The sequence below is a fragment of the Hyperolius riggenbachi genome, chromosome 1 (assembly GCF_040937935.1).
Source record: "Hyperolius riggenbachi isolate aHypRig1 chromosome 1, aHypRig1.pri, whole genome shotgun sequence".
Taxonomy (NCBI): domain Eukaryota; kingdom Metazoa; phylum Chordata; class Amphibia; order Anura; family Hyperoliidae; genus Hyperolius; species Hyperolius riggenbachi.
The window spans coordinates 529,920,323-529,940,356 of NC_090646.1; the positions used below are offsets into that span (position 1 = coordinate 529,920,323).

The 20,034-nt window shown below is 44.2% G+C and overlaps 1 protein-coding gene across 1 annotated transcript in view; it reads left to right on the top strand.

The window, feature by feature from the left end:
• Window positions 1–20,034, top strand: part of SRRM4 (serine/arginine repetitive matrix 4) — a 272,219-nt gene that overhangs the window by 179,001 nt on the left and 73,184 nt on the right. The window contains exon 6 of the mRNA XM_068246294.1: window positions 12,038–12,088. Within this exon, the coding sequence (XP_068102395.1) occupies window positions 12,038–12,088 (51 nt within the window). The remainder of the gene's footprint in view (window positions 1–12,037; window positions 12,089–20,034) is intronic.

The following is a 20,034-nucleotide window of genomic DNA, read 5'->3' on the forward strand; positions in this document are numbered from 1 at the left end:
TGAAGGTTAGCTGTGCCTGTGGCCAGAACGGACATGAGACCTGGAGTTGGAAGCTAAAGTACCTCCTAGTTTAATAAATGTCTGCACTTGTCTTGGATGCAGGGCATGCATTTTTCAGTCTGGCAGAGGCGGTGTATGCCTGTGCGATTAACCATTCAATTGCAACATGTGTTTAGGGATGCGCAGCCTTCCCCCCCCCCCCCCCCCCACCTTTCCTTAACTTTGTAACTATGTAGCTGTCAGGTTAGCTGCTCCCAGCCCCTCCTCCTGAGTTTCCTGTTTGCATGATAAGTAGTAGCAGATTTGAATATGATTTGCATCTGAATTGAATGCGAAGTGTGCAGAAAGTCTATATAGGTGCTACACACTGAGCTGGGGGTCATTTCAGATGCAGCCTTAGTGGTATGCGCTGGCGTTCTCCTTGCTGCTCTTTTCAGTCTGGCAGAGGCGGTGTATGCCTGTGCGATTAACCATTCAATTGCAACATGTGTTTAGGGATGCGCAGCCTTTCCCCCCACCTTTCCTTAAAGTGAACCTCCCGACTAAAAATCTACGCAGCAGCACTGAAAAGGCTTGGTGTTTCTTTAACAGTTTCACAGTATCAGAACTTTGTTTCTCTTATACAAGCCTCATTTTTAGCTGCACAGAAGAAAACAGCCCGGGCAGTTTTCCCCTTATGCTGTGCAAAGCATGATGGGATTTCTGATGATGTTGTTCTCTTTCTGCTGTTTTTGTGCAATTTTTTTTTTTTTTACATATTGAATTTGACATTTGAACCCTAGTGCGCAGCTGGGAGGGGTTATCAGGACACAGGACAGTTGGAACTGTGTCTCATGCTCCCTGTCACCTCCTTTCAACCAAAAAGATGGCTGCCCCCATGACAAAGATGGCAGCCCCCATGAATCACAAACGTTTGCCTGTTCTTTTAAAACAGGGTGGGTAAGAGATTATACTACCTATCTTTTCTAATTAACATAACTAATATAACTTAATGACAGTATGTTTGTTTAGGCTGAAGTTCCCCTTTAACAGTGAAGGTTATGTACCTTCCATGCCCATGTTTTGAAGACATAGGAGTTGATTCACTATAACAAATAGTGTGCCTTGTCAGAGTTGAGATGCCTTATCAGAGTTCACCTGCCTTATCAGAGTTCACCTGCCTTATCAGAGTTACCCTGCCTTATCAGAGTTAGCATGCCTTATCAGCGTTAACACATGCCTTATCAGAGTTAATGACACATTGAAGTGAACCTTCAGTGAAAAAAATAAATTGAGTTTTACTCACCTGGGGCTTAACTCAGCCCCCTGCAGCTGATCGGTGCCCACGACGAGTCGCTCGGATGCTCCAGGTCCCGCAAGCGGCCACTTCCGGTTTCGCCGTCAGGACCCGTCAGGCAGGGGAACGCGGCTGATTCTACGTGTTCCCAGCCAAAATAGCACCCCTATGCGGCCATATGGCCGCATAGGCACCCCTACCCTGACGGCGAACCTGGAAGTGGCCGCCAGCGGGACCTGGAGCATCAGAGCGACTCGTCGTGGGCACCGATCAGCTGCAGGGGGCTGAGGTAAGCCCCAGGTGAGTAAAACTCAATTTATTTTTTTCACTTAAGTGCCTCTTTAAGTACGTAACGCTTGCTAGGCTACTCTGGTAAGACACTTATTAGAGTAGCCTAGCAAGCGCTACGAACTTATGTCTGCTAATTGGCAATGACGAGAGCTGCACTCGTCCTGCCCTGAGCCCCTGTGGGTCCAATCACTTTAAAGGACATTTTTCCCGCACTTTGTGTTTCACTTTGGCCCAATAGGCTGCCTGTCAAGTGACAGGCAGCCTATTGGGCCAATCAAAGTGCGGGAATAATGCCCTTGAGGGTACGTTTCCACTTGTGCGGTGGGAATCGGTAAAAATTTTCATGCGGATGCGAATTCTGCATGCGGCTATATGCGAATTTTTATGCGAATTCGCATGCGATTTCGCATGGATGATGATGTAGGCGAATTAAACCATGGCAGTGCCTGTGTGCTTTTCCATTGATTCCATGCGAAATTGTATGCGAATTTGCATGAAAATTCGCATACCAAAACCGTATGCGAAATTCCCTATTAAATACATTGTATGCGAATCGCATAGCTGCATGCTGTATGCGAATTCTGATGGCTCTGCCGTGCAGATTTTTTCTGCACAGAAAAACGCAAAGGAATCCTGACAAGTGGAAACAGTCCCATGCACTTGTATTGGCTATGCGAATTCGCATGCGGCAAACGCATGCAAATTCGCGTTAGTGGAAACGTACCCTTAAAGTGATTGGACCCGCAGGGGCTCAGGGCAGGACGAGTGGAACTCTCATCATTGCCAATTAGCAGGCATAAGTTCGTAGCACTCACTATGCTAATCTAATAAGGCACATTTCATCTGATAAGGCATGTGTTAACTCTGATAAGGCACATTAACTCTGATAAGGCATGCTAACTCTGATAAGGCACGTTAATTCTGATAATCCATATTAACTCTGATAAGTTTTTATTTTATGTAACTATTTGTTATAGTGAATCTACCCCTAGGTGTCTGTGGTCAGATGGACCTTGTATCTAACACTGTGTGCCAGAGATTGGGTGACCTGCTGCTACACATGCCGGAACAGACCTGCAATGCCCATCTGTGAAAAACATCTTCTTCCCGGTGGCCTCCACTGCAGTGCTGCGATGCTTACACATTTTTTAAAGACCTAAGATTCATCTATCTGGTATAGTAAAAGCTGGTGGGCTAGCAGTTCTGAGCCTGCAGTCAGACGTTTAGCAAGGAGGTTACTAGGCAACAACATTTTTTTCCCTCCAACATCTGTGGGATGTAATGTTGACTCTGTGGTGATGACCATGAAGTGGGCAGGTTGGAAGGTGGAGCGGAGGACAACTGGGAATGAGGGAGAGGAGGAGGCGGAAAGTGGGACACTAGGAGGCTGGCTTGCTCTTTGAGTGCTTCTCAGTGAAGTTGTTCCTACATGCGTGCTGGTCTTTCTATGACTAAGGGCTCGTTTCCATATATCGCGCTTTCAGCCACACTTATGGAAACGCAATTGCAGGGACAGTGCATAGACTGCACTGTCTGCTGTTTCCATAGATGCGTTGTGATTCACCACTGAACCGCAGCGCATGGTTGTCTGCATTTTGGGGCGATTGTGCGCGTGATCCCACTCAGTATAATGGATGGGATCACAAGCTCCTCCCCCCGGGAGGGATGCGCAATGCAGTGCCGCGCGACTATGCATTGCATTGAAAACAAGTCCTTATTCACTGGCAATATGAGATTCAGATGGCTTTTGAACTGTCAGCGGCACACAGAAGTATTTCCATACTAATGATCCTTGTTGAGCTGGTCTAGTACCACTAGAAGTGACTGGGCACAATGTCTGGCTGACCCCAGGTGATGTCACACGCTGCTGCTTTCCTCCTGTCCCCTGCAACCTCACCCTGCTTACTAACCTTTTCCTCCCTCTCCAAGGCTCTGTTTCTCCCTCTGAACTCTCCTCCTCCTGTTATTCTCTTGTGGGCACACACGTTACATCACCACATCACACACCACATCATCATCACCCCCATCACTTACACTTTCCAACTCACAGTAGGTCACAGCAGCAGGGACATAATACCTTGTGGTGATCTGGGTACTGAATTCTGCGTTTCTGTCTTCCTCCTCTCCTCCTTCATCAGATGGCAAGAACACTGGCCTGTCATGATTTAGGTCTGTCAATGCCTGAGGAAATAGCTTGTCTGAGCAATCCAATTCACCTGGAGGGCTGGGTTGGTGGCAATGGTGTTGTGATTGACCACAGTAGTGGAGGATAAGAGGGTTTGGGAAAAGAGGTAGGAGAGGTGGAATGCTGAGTGACCTAGTCAACCACCTTATCTGCATTCTGGGAAGTAAACTGTTTCTTCTGGAGAAGATTACATATGCCATAGCCAAGGGATGATGCACCACTATGTCCCCTAGTATCTGTAAGCTTTGGCCTGCCTCTGCCTGTCACATAGTGAGTGACACCAGCACAGAGGTACTGTCACAAATCTAATAATAGTTGTTGTTTTTTTTACACACTGAGGTCACAAATAATAACACACATGGATGTTGGTGTGACATTGATCACACAGCAGGCAGTGACCACTGCAGCAAAGGAGAATTGTCACCAATTTCTGTGACACTTAATTTATTTTGTGACACACTGAGATCTCTGATAACACAGTATGGTCACACGGATGTTAATGTGACACTGTAACACTACAGGTTGACCAGCAAAGGGGTATCGGCTTGAATTTCTGTTACACTTTTTGAATTTATTTTTGCGACACATTGAGATCACCGATAACACAATATGGTCACACGGTAGTACTCGGTAGTATGAGATTTACCACGAAAATCAGAAAACCACGGCCCACTACTACCGAGTATCTCGGAAATAGTCAGTAGTAGTAGAACAATCAGAGAATGCAGTGATTTACCGTGAAAATCAGAAAACCTCTGAAATTTTGTGCCAATCAGAAGACTTGAAAATACTCTGTAGTATCGGAGTCTTGATTGGCCCATAAATACCGCAGCATTCCAATTTCCATGTTAAAAATTTTGCATTCTCTAATTGGTTGAATGCTTCCAAGGACTGTGATTAGCCTAAAATTACTGAATTGCGGTAAATCTGATTTCTGCGGAAATCCAATTTTCTGATCATAATTAATACCACTTGAAAGCCTAATTAACCACTTAAGGACCACAGTCTTTTCGCCCCTTAAGGACCAGAGCCTTTTTCTCCATTCAGACCACTGCAGCTTTCACGGTTTATTGCTCGGTCATACAACCTACCACCTAAAGGAATTTTACCTCCTTTTCTTGTCACTAATACAGCTTTCTTTTGCTGCTATTTGATTGCTGCTGCAAGTTTTAGTTTTTATTATATTCATCAAAAAAGACATGAATTTTGGCAAAAAAAATGACTTTTTTAACTTGCTGTGCTGACATTTTTCAAATAAAGTAAAATTTCCTATACATTTGAGCGCGAAAGTTATTCTGCTACATGTCTTTGATAAAAAAAAAACATTCAGTGTATATTTATTGGATTGGGTAAAAGTTATAGCGTTTACAATCTATGGTGCCAAAAGTGAATTTTCCCATTTTCAAGCATCTCTGACTTTTCTGCGCACCTGTCAGGTTTCATGAGGGGCTAAAACTCCAGGATAGTATAAATACCCCCCAAATGACCCCATTTTGGAAAGAAGACATCCCAAAGTATTCAGTGAGAGGCATGGTGAGTTCATAGAAGATTTTATTTTTTGTCACAAGTTAGCGGAAAATGACACTTTGTGACAACAAAAAAAAAAAGTTTCCATTTCTTCTAACTTGCGACAAAAAAAAATTAAACCTGCCACGGACTCACTATGCTCCTCTCTGAATACCTTGAAGTGTCTACTTTCCAAAATGGGGTCATTTGTGGGGTGTGTTCACTGTCCTGGCATTTTGGGGGGTGCCTAATTGTAAGCACCCCTGTAAAGCCTAAAGATGCTCATTGGACTTTGGGCCCCTTAGCGCAGTTAGGCTGCAAAAAAGTGCCACACATGTGGTATTGCCGTACTCAGGAGAAATAGTATAATGTGTTTTGGGGTGTATTTTTACACATACCCATGCTGGGTGGGAGAAATATCTCTGTAAATGACACATTTTAGATTTTTTTTACACACAATTGTCCATTTACAGAGAGATTTCTCCCACCCAGCATGGGTATGTGTAAAAATACACCACAAAACACATTATACTACTTCTCCTGAGTATGGCGATACCACATGTGTGACACTTTTTTTCATTTTCCGCTAACTTGTGACAAAAAATAAAATCTTCTATGAACTCACCATACTCCTAACGGAATACCTTGGGGTGTCTTCTTTATAAAATGGGGTTATTTGTGGGGTTCCTATACTGCCCTGGCATTTTAGGGGCCCTAAACCGTGAGGAGTAGTCTTGAAACCAAATGTTGCAAAATGACCTGTGAAATCTTAAAGGTACTCATTGGATTTTGGGCCCCTTAGCGCACTTAGGGTGCAAAAAAGTGCCACACATGTGGTACCGCCGTACTCAGGAGAAGTAGTATAATGTGTTTTGGGGTGTATTTTTACACATACCCATGCTGGGTGGGAGAAATATCTCTGTAAATGACAATTGTTTGATTTTTTTTTACACACAATTGTCCATTTACAGAGAGATTTCTCCCACCCAGCATGGGTATGTGTAAAAATACACCCCAAAACACAATATACTACTTCTTCTGAGTACGGCAATACCACATGTGTGACACTTTTTTGCAACCTAGGTGCATTAAGGGGCCTAACGTCCTATTCACAGGTCATTTTGAGACATTTGGATTCTAGACTACTGCTCACGGTTTAGGGCCCCTAAAATGCCAGGGCAGTAAAGGAACCCCACAAGTGACCCCATTTTAGAAAGAAGACACCCCAAGGTATTCTGTTAGGAGTATGGTGAGTTCATAGAAGATTTTTTTTTTGTCACAAGTTAGCGGAAAATGACACTTTGTGAAAAAAAAAACAATACATATCAATTTCCGCTAACTTGTGACAAAAAATAAAATCTTCTATGAACTCACCATACTCCTAACGGAATACCTTGGGGTGTCTTCTTTATAAAATGGGGTTATTTGTGGGGTTCCTATACTGCCCTGGCATTTTAGGGGCCCTAAACCGTGAGGAGTAGTCTTGAAACCAAATGTTGCAAAATGACCTGTGAAATCTTAAAGGTACTCATTGGATTTTGGGCCCCTTAGCGCACTTAGGGTGCAAAAAAGTGCCACACATGTGGTACCGCCGTACTCAGGAGAAGTAGTATAATGTGTTTTGGGGTGTATTTTTACACATACCCATGCTGGGTGGGAGAAATATCTCTGTAAATGACAATTGTTTGATTTTTTTTTACACACAATTGTCCATTTACAGAGAGATTTCTCCCACCCAGCATGGGTATGTGTAAAAATACACCCCAAAACACAATATACTACTTCTTCTGAGTACGGCAATACCACATGTGTGACACTTTTTTGCAACCTAGGTGCATTAAGGGGCCTAACGTCCTATTCACAGGTCATTTTGAGACATTTGGATTCTAGACTACTGCTCACGGTTTAGGGCCCCTAAAATGCCAGGGCAGTAAAGGAACCCCACAAGTGACCCCATTTTAGAAAGAAGACACCCCAAGGTATTCTGTTAGGAGTATGGTGAGTTCATAGAAGATTTTTTTTTTTGTCACAAGTTAGCGGAAAATGACACTTTGTGAAAAAAAAAACAATACATATCAATTTCCGCTAACTTGTGACAAAAAATAAAATCTTCTATGAACTCACCATACTCCTAACGGAATACCTTGGGGTGTCTTCTTTATAAAATGGGGTTATTTGTGGGGTTCCTATACTGCCCTGGCATTTTAGGGGCCCTAAACCGTGAGGAGTAGTCTTGAAACCAAATGTTGCAAAATGACCTGTGAAATCTTAAAGGTACTCATTGGATTTTGGGCCCCTTAGCGCACTTAGGGTGCAAAAAAGTGCCACACATGTGGTATCGCCGTACTCAGAAGAAGTAGTATAATGTGTTTTGTGGTGTATTTTTACATATAACCATGCTGGGTGGGAGAAATATCTCTGTAAATGACACATTTTAGATTTTTTTTACACACAATTGTCCATTTACAGAGAGATTTCTCCCACCCAGCATGGGTATGTGTAAAAATACACCACAAAACACATTATACTACTTCTCCTGAGTATGGCGATACCACATGTGTGACACTTTTTTGCAGCCTAGGTGCGCTAAGGGGCCCAACGTCCTATTCACAGGTCATTTTGAGGCATTTGTTTTCTACACTACTCCTCACGGTTTAGGGCCCCTAAAATGCCAGGGCAGTATAGGAACCCCACAAGTGACTCCATTTTAGAAAGAAGACACCCCAAGGTATTCCGTTAGGGGTATGGTGAGTTCATAGAAGATTTTATTTTTTGTCACAAGTTAGTGAAAAATGACACTTTGTGAAAAAAACAATAAAAATCCAATTTCCGCTAACTTTTGACAAAAAATAAAATCTTCTATGAACTCATCATACACCTAACAGAATACCTTGGGGTGTCTTCTTTCTAAAATGGGGTCACTTGTGGGGTTCCTATACTGCCCTGGCATTTTACGGGCCCAAAACTGTGAGTAGTCTGGAAACCAAATTTCTCAAAATGACTGTTCAGGGGTATAAGCATCTGCAAATTTTGATGACAGGTGGTCTATGAGGGGGCAAATTTTGTGGAACCGGTCATAAGCAGGGTGGTCTCTTAGATGACAGGTTGTTTTGGGCCTGATCTGATGGATAGGAGTGCTAGGGGAGTGACAGGAGGTGATTGATGGGTGTCTCAGGGGGCGGTTAGAGGGGAAAATAGATGCAATCAATGCACTGGGGAGGTGATCGGAAGGGGGTCTGAGGGGGATCTGAGGGTTTGGCCGAGTGATCAGGAGCCCACACGGGGAAAATTAGGGCCTGATCTGATGGGTAGGTGTGCTAGGGGGTGACAGGAGGTGATTGATGGGTGTCTCAAGGTGTGATTAGAGGGGGGAAATAGATGGGCTGGGGTCTGAGGGCGTTCTGAGGTGTGGGCGGGTGATTGGGTGCCCGCAAGGGGCAGATTAGGGTCTAATCTGATGGGTAACAGTGACAGGTGGTGATAGAGAGTGATTGATGGGTAATTAGTGGGTGTTTAGAGGAGAGAAGAGATGTAAACACTGCACTTGGGAGGTGATCGGATGTCGGATCTGCGGACGATCTATTGGTGTGGGTGGGTGATCAGATTGCCCGCAAGGGGCAGGTTAGGGGCTGATTGATGGGTGGCAGTGACAGGGGGTGATTGATGGGTGGCAGTGACAGGGGGTGATTGATAGATGATTGACAGGTGATCGGTGGGTTATTACAGGGAATAACAGATGTAAATATTGCACTGGCGAATTGATAAGGGGGGGTCTGAGGGCAATCTGAGCGTGTGGGCGGGTGATTGGGTGCCCGCAAGGGGCAGATTAGGGTCTAATCTGATGGGTAACAGTGACAGGTGGTGATAGGGGGTGATTGATGGGTAATTAGTGGGTGTTTAGAGGAGAGAAGAGATGTAAACACTGCACTTGGGAGGTGATCTGATGTCGGATCTGCGGGTGATCTATTGGTGTGGGTGGGTGATCAGATTGCCCGCAAGGGGCAGGTTAGGGGCTGATTGATGGGTGGCAGTGACAGGGGTGATTGATGGGTGGCAGTGACAGGGGGTGATTGATAGGTGATTGACAGGTGATCTGTGGGTTATTACAGGGAATAACAGATGTAAATATTGCACTGGCGAATTGATAAGGGGGGGTCTAAGGGCAATCTGAGCGTGTGGGCGGGTGATTGGGTACCCGCAAGGGGCAGATTAGGGTCTAATCTGATGGGTAACAGTGACAGGTGGTGATAGGGGGTGATTGATGGGTGATTGATGGGTAATTAGTGGGTGTTTAGAGGAGAGAAGAGATGTAAACACTGCACTTGGGAGGTGATCTGATGTCGGATCTGCGGGCGATCTATTGGTGTGGGTGGGTGATCAGATTGCCCGCAAGGGGCAGGTTAGGGGCTGATTGATGGGTAGCAGTGACAGGGGGTGATTGACGGGTGATTGACGGGTGATTGACAGGTGATTGACAGGTGATCAGAGGGGATAGAAGCATACAGTACACGGGGAGGGGGGATCGGGGGGGGGGGGTCTGGGGAGAATCTGAGGGGTGGGGGGTGATCAGGAGGGAGTAGGGGCAGATTAGGGACTAAAAAAAAATATAGCGTTGACAGATAGTGACAGGGAGTGATTGATGGGTGATTAGGGGGGTGACTGGGTGCAAACAGTGGTCTGGGGGGTGGGCAGGGGGGGGTCTGAGGGGTGCTGTGGGCGATCAGGGGGCAGGGGGGGGGAAATCAGTGTGCTTGGGTGCAGACTAGGGTGGCTGCAGCCTGCCCTGGTGGTCCCTCGGACACTGGGACCACCAGGGCAGGAGGCAGCCAGTATAATAGGCTTTGTATACATTACAAAGCCTATTATACATGCATGTAGCGGCGATCCGGGTGCTAGTAACCCGCCGGCGCTTCCGAACGGCCGGCGGGTTACAGCGAACGGTGGGCGGAGCCAGTCCCCGGCGGCTGATTGCGTCACAAATGACGCGATCGCCGCATAGCCACTCCCGCAGCCGCCCCCGCCGATGGGCGTATTGCGGTCGTTTGGGCCCGGACTTTGCCGCCGCCCATCGGCTGGGGGCGGTCCTCAAGTGGTTAATACCACTTGGTCTAATAATAGTGTTGCTGCTATGTAAATGGTAAAACCTTTTTTGACACATTGTATTTCAGTATATTTATTAAATTTTGTGTATAGTTTTGGCAGTTGCCAGAGGCTGGTTGGGGAGTTTTGATAGACAATACATTACTACCGCAATATCATGAATTGCTTATGCAAACACTTTTACAACTCAGACCTGTGGTTGAATGAACAATCAGCGAATGTAAGCGGAAAAACTTCTACACACTATTAAGCACATCTTTTTCCATATTAAAAAATGCAATGCAGGAATTATTCTAGGCATTCTAAATTACTGTGTAATGATAATTTCCATAGCTATAAAAGACTTCCTTCTGAGTAGATACATTTTGCTAGTATGGATGCGGTTGCAAGTAGCATGAAAAGCCAAGTAATGTTAACATCTGCAGACCATTTGTGGTTTACCAGCAGTATAACCATATCACTGCTGGCCTTAATTGGATGACACAGGCTTGTCCTGCACGATTAGCAGCTCTGTAGCTTCTCAGTATCACAGATTTCCCCCAAATAGGCACAATGCTGAAAGCCAAACTCCATGAAATATTAGGAATTTAGTTTTGAATAGTACAGGACATCATTTATTTATTTATTTTTCTTTTTGTTGCCAGCATCCCAGTGGATGAGAATTTCTCTCAGTTCCTATCCTGGAGAATTCCCACATAGCTAATGGTGACCCAGGACCACTAGGAAAGTATAGGGGGCTAAATTAGACCAAAAAGCCCTCCTACTAAAAAAACAATGCTTAGTAAAATGTCCCTCCTTAAAACAAATTGTATTTGCGGTAATTCATTTTTAAGTGAGCAACTGTAGTTTCCCACAATGCACCACTACTGAATATGCAAAGTACCTAAGGCTTACATCCAGAACTGCTGGTCTATAGCAAGCCTACAGCCTATAACTTTTACAGAGCCACACCAACCCAACATGCAGAAAGCCTGTTTTGGACTTTCTTGTCCTTATCAATGCATGGCAGTGCATGGCAGAGATTGATATGGCTCTATTGGATAGGGCTTGGACAAGTACTACAGAATATGCAGATAGGTCGTTCACATTGGGTGGGGTGCGGCGGGTCCGGTGGGGTAACACAGAACATGCTATGCATTTACCAGACAACGTGCATGTTTACAGTGGCAGTGAGACATACTTTCCTTGGTACTGTATGCTTCACACTATAGTCGTACTGCACAATGCGACTATTCAGTATCATTGCATTGTGATAGTATCACAATGTGCACAGTGTGAAAGACCCTAAGGGCCCGTTCAGATCAGAAATGCGGATGGCTATGCGTGCGGAACGCGTGCGGACCGTAACGCGTACGAACGCATGGCCATCCGCGTTTGTGTGCGTTGCGTGGCTGATCTCATCACTGAAAAGTGAATGGGACAGCCACGCGTTTTTGCAAAATCTGCGTGCAGCATGCGTTCCCGGACCGCACAGGTCCGGAACGCATGCAGTGTGAACATCAGACATTGCACTCTATGCACTGTCTGATGTCGTGCGTTTTGGCCACCTGCACGCGTTTCCAAAACGCGGCTGGAAACGCGTGCAGTGTGAACGGGCCCTAAGAGCAGTAAGACATTTCTAAAAGCTTTATTGTGGCAATTGCAGCAATTTCAGATAACAAAATGTTCCTTTTTTGTAGCTCATCAAGTCCAAAACGGAAAAGAAAACAAGACAGGAAGCACAGAAAGCAGTGAGTATTTACCTTTTTACCATAGTACTGGAATGATAATGTGTATATGTCTTCTGCTCCCTACCATCAGTAAAGAAAGTGTAAGCGAGGCTGATGCTGAATTGAGAAACTTTCACTTTGTCTATCTATCAGACAGTGAAAGTAGACTTAGGGCCCATTTACACTTAATCAGTTGCTGTGCGTTAGTATGCGTTGGTACGCATTTTTTCCATAGCATTGCATTGTGTAAAAGATTTCAGCTAAAACACGTTAAGTGTGAAAGGTGCCATAGGAAAACATGAGCATTACTTTGAAAATCAGTTTTCTTTCAGTTATAACTGAGAGCAACTGATTAAGGGCGAGTTTTCATTTGCGAAGTGATGCCGCATCGCATCACTTCCGCCGCCGGCCGCATCACTTCCACATCTCCGATGCGGAAGTGTATTGAGGAGATGAGAGACGGCTGCGGGCGGATGCGGCCGTGCGAAAATCTGCAGCATGCTGCAGATTATCGGATCGCACCGCACCGCTCCGCACACCATGCACGCAGTGGAAACTGTTCCATTGGCGTGCATGTATTTCAGCACACCTCCTAGTGGAAACGAGCCCTAAAGGGAACCTGAAGCAAGGAAAATTATTTAAAATAAACACATGACGTAGCTGCAAATTAATATCATATACTAACCTCACCGTGAGTTCCCCTCAGAAGCTCACCATTTTCTTCTGACAATGATCCCTTCCAGTTCTGACAATATTTTGTCAGAACTGAAATATCCCAGTTGCTGTCAGTTATATATCAGCAGCAGTTACAACTGAATTTGCAAGGTAATATCCATGTATCTCTATGGCTCAAGTGGGTGATATTTCAGTTTAACAGTGTGCTGCTGACCAGGAAGCTGTTATGGGGTAATGGTCATTTTTAAAATGTAGGACAGAGAAATCCATTGATCACAGTGGACACATGGGACGCAGGAGAGGAGAAAGAGATTGAGTTGTAGACTACACAGGAGGTAAGTATGACCTGTATATGGTTATTTTGACTTTTTATTTTCAGTACAGGTTCTCTTTAAGTGTAAACGGGGCCTAAGCGAAAATGTATCTTTCTGTTACATTGGGGCGTTGATGTTTAAGATACCATTATGTCAATGAATTTGCTTATCTATTTTAGTTTCAGGTTCAGTATTAAGCAGGTTTTTATCCAGGTGGTCAATGACAATCTTGGTGAAAAGAGACTGATTGTTTTCTTACCCTACAGTCCATCACATCAATTCAACACAATCACTTGTCAAACATTGGCCTTGTTAGAGGGTATGTGAGACAAAATAAGCCATAGCACCATTAAGAGACTTGAGGGCAAAGGTGATTTCTGTGTCCCCCTCTCTCTCTGGAGATGTGGATGCCCTGATACATTGATGTTACATCATACCAAATCCTTTATGGTTGGTTGAGTACTCTGTTTGCCCTTTTATTGGACAAAAACACCATTGGTAGACTGTGCAAGAAATAGATTTTAGTTCTTTTAATTAACACGAGTCAAGAGTATGTTTGATTATTACAGTATAATTATTGTATGTATCGGTATTTGTGTCACTACTCACTAGTTGTCCTGATAGTACAGTATGTGTGACCTGCTTATGTTTCTATGTTCCTCATTGTTGTATGTTTTGCATGTTGTAATCTATAAATAAAAATAGGTGCTCTATAAATAAAAATAATAATAATTATAATTACTATATTATCAACTCCTTTTAAAGCATCAGCATAATATGCAGCACTGTATATTAAAGTGTAACTGTCGGGCATAACATCAAAAATCAATTATTTATTTTTTTTCTGGTAAATAAGTAATACGAATGCTAACTGTAACGATCGGTGTAACACAGAGAGGATCTGATTACCGGTGATCTCCAGTATCACCGAGAATGCAGATATATACCCGATTATTGATGATCTGCAGTATCACCGATAATCAAATATATCTCTAACCTCTGGACACCTGAGTAATATGAGTGTTTGGTGCAACCGTATACTTTGAGGAGAGCACCCGCGTAGAGGGTGCTAGGCAGTACGAGATACTGCTTAGAGAACAGGTTCCTTCCACTGGTCTGATGCTCCCCAAGGGGCGGAGCCAGGCTGAGAGTGGGAAGGATCAGAGAGTGAGTGACAGCAAAGGTGAAGTGCCACTGACAGGACTGGGAACTATCTCTCAACAGGGAAGATAGTTCTCGAGGTCGGACAGGCCAGGTCGTTAACACACAGACAGATAAAGTACAGAGACAGGAGACAGAAGCGGAATCCTAAGACAAGCAGAGTTTGGCAACAGAGTATCAGATATAGCGAAGTACCTAATCAGAGATCAGAAGATTGGTCAGGAAAGCGGAAGGTCATAACAAATAATAAACAATGCCTAGACTTGGGTGTGAGCTCCTAGATCATCAACACCCCGGAACTGGTCTAGATATTAATACAGATGGTAACAGAATTCCTAGACTAAGGTGTGAGCTCCTTGGTCATCAACACTTTGGAAACTGATCTAGATAATATCACAGATACAGACAGAAGGTCTGAGTGCTACCACGTAGTGATTGCAATGCCAGACACCAGACAAATGACCAGCACCCAGTATATATACCCCAGCGCTCTTCAGCGCCACCCCTAAGTGCTGGACCAATGAAAACTGCTGGAATTGTCAGCTGACCGGCTTGGTCAGCTGACGCCCTTCTGACTGTCATAAAGGCTCTGCCTTTCCGCGCGCGTCCTCCTGAACCTGTGTGGACTATCAGTCCCAGCCACACCAGGCATGTGTTGTACTGTTTCTGCTGTGTTGGATGCGGAACCAGCCGCACCGCTGTCCAAGCATGCGGCGGTTCTTCCGCGTTCAGCAGTACTGTCAGAACTATGCCTATGCGTGCCAACATCCACGTCTGACGCGGAATCCGCCGCCCTGTTCACAAAACATGCGGCGGTTTCCTCGCGCTCCGTCATGCCAGTGGATGCAGACCCACGCACGCAACCTGCCGCGTTGGACACGGAATCAGCCGCCTTGCTCTGAGTACTCACGGCAGCTTTTCCGCGTTTTCTCACACTAACCAGGCAATTCAAAAGTTAAAATCTCTATTACTTTTCTTGTTTATAAATGATCATTCCCCAGTTTACCTGACTCTTATTTGGTACGTTGCCGCACAAAGGAAGTTGCAGGGCATGCTGGGTTGTCCTTTTTTGCTTCTGTACATTAGTTAAGTCTGAGGGGAAATAAAGAAGCAAAAAAAGACAACCCAGCATGCCCTGCAACGTCCTTTGTGAGGCAACGTACCAAATAAGTGGTAATAGAGATTTTAACTTTTGGATTGCCTGGTTAGGATCCATATTACTTGTTTACCAGATAAAAATAAAGAATTGATTTTTGATTTTATGCCCGACAGTTACACTTTAAAGAGCCAAACAACCACTTAAACATTGCTCAAAAGGAGACAACCACACACCAAAAACAGTTTGCAATCTTAGCCAATCACTATGTGACATAGCATATGTCAGAATGTCAACGTAGTGCCAGTATGTTCCATTGAGGAAAGGCTATATTTATTATTTTCAGATATGTTTGTTAAGTGTTGTAGCTACTGCATGTTACAAGGTTATGCAGAAGAAATGGGAAGTCTAATGTGTGCAAACATTAAGATAAATATACATGATGAAATAAGAGAGAACAAATTAAGGTCAGTCGTTATATCAGATTTCAGTGCAAGATGGAACCTTCTTTACAGCCCATTGATTTTCTTGCATGAACACTGTAGGCATAGGTTCTGTGTATCCACTAGGGACAGGGCCGGATTACCGACCAGGCAACAAAAGCAGTTGCTTGGGGCCCCATTCAGAGTTAAAGGGGCCCCATCAGTACATAAACCAGCCCTCGCCATTCTGTCAGTGGTGGCTGGATGGCCACTGCCCACTCCTCCCTACCTTCCCACAGAGAACCACAGCTGCAGCAAGAATGATAGCAGCAGATGGCAAACGCTCACTCACCTATCCATGATCCAAGCGATAGAGATCCCGTCATCTGAAACCCATCTGTCTCTTCTACAGTGCAGCCGCTCGCTCTGAACTTCCTGATTCTCAGATACTGCATAAACAAGCGCTACAACTTTTTTTCTAGTTTGATTCTCAGATCAGACAGGAAGTAGGAAGTAGTAATAGTAGTAGTAACGTAGTAGTAAGTAGTAAAGCGGCAGCACTCTAGAGGAGACAGATGGGCTCCTGATGACGGGACCTCTATTGCTTGGATCGCAATAGGTGAATGTGAGTCATCTGGTGCTGTCATTCTCCCCCGCTGCGGCTGTCTTCTCTGCTGGACTATCGTATTCACTGGGATGGAGGCTGCATGGTGGCTGTCTAGCTTGGGAGGAAATCGGTTGTTCGGTGGTGGGGGTGGTTATGTAATTCTGTCTGGGGAACGGCTTCCGGTTTGGCGGTGTCCAGAGCTTTCTGCTATTGCCAGGCTGGAGATGCAGGAGGAAAGTGCTGCTGCTGTGGTATCTGGTGCCAGGGCCGGGCCGAGGCATAGGCTGGAGAGGCTCCAGCCTCAGGGCGCAGTGTAGTAGGGGGCGCAGAATTCATTCAGCTGTCATTCCTAATTGTGTTTGAAGCAGAAAGAAATAAGAAAAGGGGATACATGGCAGTGACTGCAAGCCAGATAACTAGATATTAAGGTGTTGGGGAGGTTGTGGGCCCTTTGGCGCCTCTTAGTCTAATAGCAATCAGTGTTTGATGGCTCGGGTGGCAGGGATGGAGGGGCGCACTTTGGTGTCTCAGCCTTGGGTGCTGGAGGACCTTGTCCCGGCTCTGTCTGGCGCCCTCTTCACAGGGGTGTCCCAGCCCCTGAGTGCAAATGTCCCAGCCATTCATCTCTCACTCTGCATTTTGCCGCTGCTATTCCCTGCATTGTGCACCCACAGAGGAAAGCAGCTCAGCTGCCCCGGTGTGTGCGGCATGTTGCTGTGCAGCTGCATCTTCTGATTCTATTACGACATGATGGGGGGGCCCAAATCCGTTACTTTGCTTAGAGCCCCATTTAGCCTTAATCCGGCTCTGACTACGGATGGTTGGAAATGCTGATTTCTGATTCTGCGTAAAATCCCCTTTCCACCAGTGCTGATTACTGCTACCGCTATCCACATTCTGGTGCGGATTTTCCAGCTAAAAAATTTCCGCCTAAAAGTTCACCAAAATGTTTGCATTCTCACATTGGCTTACTCATTCTGAGTCTCCTGATTAGCTTAAAACTACGCATATCGTTAAGCAGATTTTCCCGGAAATTGAAGATTTTTCCGCGAAAATCCGCTTACCGCACTAGTATTTCTGCATTCTGATGCGGAAATGCAATTGATCGGAAATGCAGAAATTGCATTTCCGCAGAATGTGAATGAACATCCCTAGTACCCACACTGGGTGGGAGAGGCATAAGTGGAATGTTTAAATGTTCTCGATTTCTGGGCAGCACGGTGGCGTAGTGGTTAGCGCTCTCGCTTTGCAGTGCTGTGTCCTGTTTCAAATCCCAGCCAGGACAACATGCAAGGAGTTTGTATGTTCACCCTGTGCCTGTGTGGGTTTCTCCAGGCACTCCGGTTTCCTCCCACATCCCAAAAAATATACAGATTACTCTGGATGTTAGGTGGTTTTACTGTGAGCATAACATCTCCGCATAACATAACATCATTGCCCCGTATACACAATATGTCTTGATAGCGAAACTTCATCTGTCCATTGAAGTCTATGGCAGTTTGCCTAGTTCGAGTTCACCGTTCGCGAACCCAAAATTTGATGTTCGTGACATCTCTACTTACAGGAAGTGGTCCCTGTCTGGGCTCCTGACCAGGTATTTATTAAGTGATTTATTTGACATTAACTAATCTAGAAGCCTATAGACAGTTAAAGAGAAACCCCGACCAAGAATTGAACTTTATCCCAATCAGTAGCTGATACCCTCTTTTACATGAGAAATCTATTCCTTTTCACAAACAGACCATCAGGGGCGCTGTATGACTGATATTGTGGTGAAACCCCTCCCACAAGAAACTCTGAGTACGTACTCCTGGCAGTTTCCTGTCTGTGAACCTTGCTGCATTGTGGGAAATAGCTGTTTACAGCTGCTTCCAACTGCCAAAAAAGCATGCAGCAGCTACATCACCTGCCAACAGTAAAAATGTTACCATGTAATAAATGTCAAAATGTAAATCAGAGATTTAAAAGATTTTACAGTGAGCAAACACTGACTAAATCATTTATACATAATTATTGTAAAAATGAAGCGCTTTTTTTTATTACATTATTTTCACTGGAGTTCCTCTTTAAATCAAGTTTTGCAAACCCAGGGCAACGTGGCTGAAATGGGGCTTTAGTAACATTTCTGCACCAAAGTCATTTTCTCTGTGTTTTTATAACATTTGAATATTGATACGCAATCACTGTCACAGAGCGGCATTTGAAATGCCAGCTGAAACAAGACATGACTTCTTGAGTAAATTGATAACTTGCGGATTCAAAGAATCACTTTTCCAAGGTTGGTGCTTGAAATGTAAATACGATAGTTGTCACATCCCAATCTGCTCTCTTTATATTCAGGATAAAGGTCTGAAATAAGAAAAAAATAACTTTATCATGAAAATTGTAGCAGCAAGTAATAATATTCTTATTGTCTATTGCTGCTCCATTTCCATCTCTTTATGTTGGAAAAGGATGCATGCTGATTTTTCTGCTCGTTTCTGATTGCAAAGCATATTGGGAATGACAAGAACTACAGGGGACTTCCTTGCTATTTTTTGAAGAGCGGCCGTGATTATTATTGCTGTCAGTAATAACATTAGGAGTCAGTGACTTAGCAGTAGGTGCTCCATTTGCTGTAAATTGCAGTACTTAGGTTCTGCCATGAGATGGTAGGCAGACATGAAACACAAGGCTTCATTTTCAACTAAAGAGGTTGTGGATGTACTTTGTAGCATAGCTTAACATGTTAAACTTTAATTTCTTCTCACACTGCGTGAATGCTGAATTGGTGCTGATAATACATATATTTATACAGACTTGGACAGAGTGATTAAAGGAAAAGCAATAGTCCAATGTAAACTTGCGTGCTGTTTAAAAGTCATCTATGTGAAGCAAAGCAAGTGTGAAAAGGGATAAAGTATTGCTTAAAGTGTACCCGAGGCGACACAAGACATGATGAGATAAACATGTGTATGTATGTACAGCGCAAAACTTATCAATAACCAGGCTGGTTGTTTTTTTGTTGTTGTTGTTGTTTTTTGCCGCCTGAAAGTGTTAATTTTCAGGCATGCAAGGGACTGCTTCTGTCTTGTTGGTAGTTGTTGGGCATATAGTAATACTCAGTGATAAGCAAATTACAGCCATAAAAGTTTTCCTGATAGAATAGGAGGGATAGAAAAAGGTCAACAGTTCATGTACCGTATTTTAACTCTGGGACTCTTAAACGACTGCCATTGAGCAGAGACAACAAAACATTCAATGTGCTTTGTAAATGTATAACTTTAGTATAAACTAAATATAAACTAAAACCATGGGATTCATCCTCCTACTCTTTTTAGGAGTAGGAGGATTAACACTATCGTTTATCTCATCAGTTTGTTTTAACTTTTTTCATTTTTCATTATTTTCATTTTCGTGTTTACTTTAACAACAACTGTGGTTAAAATAACATTACAAACAAAATTGCTTATTGTTTTGCAAATGTTCATTTATAGAATATTTAGTCAGTGTTTGCCAATTGTAAAATCTTTCCTCTCCCTGATTTACTATCTGAAATGTATCACAGGTGGCAACATCTTTAGCCCTGCCAGGATTCTGCATAATTAAAAGCCTAGGCTAAGCCTCAGTAGGAGTGCAGGGCTACACACCAACATACAACAATATATAACCTATAAGAACCATAATATATAATGTGAAAGTGTGTATCCTGA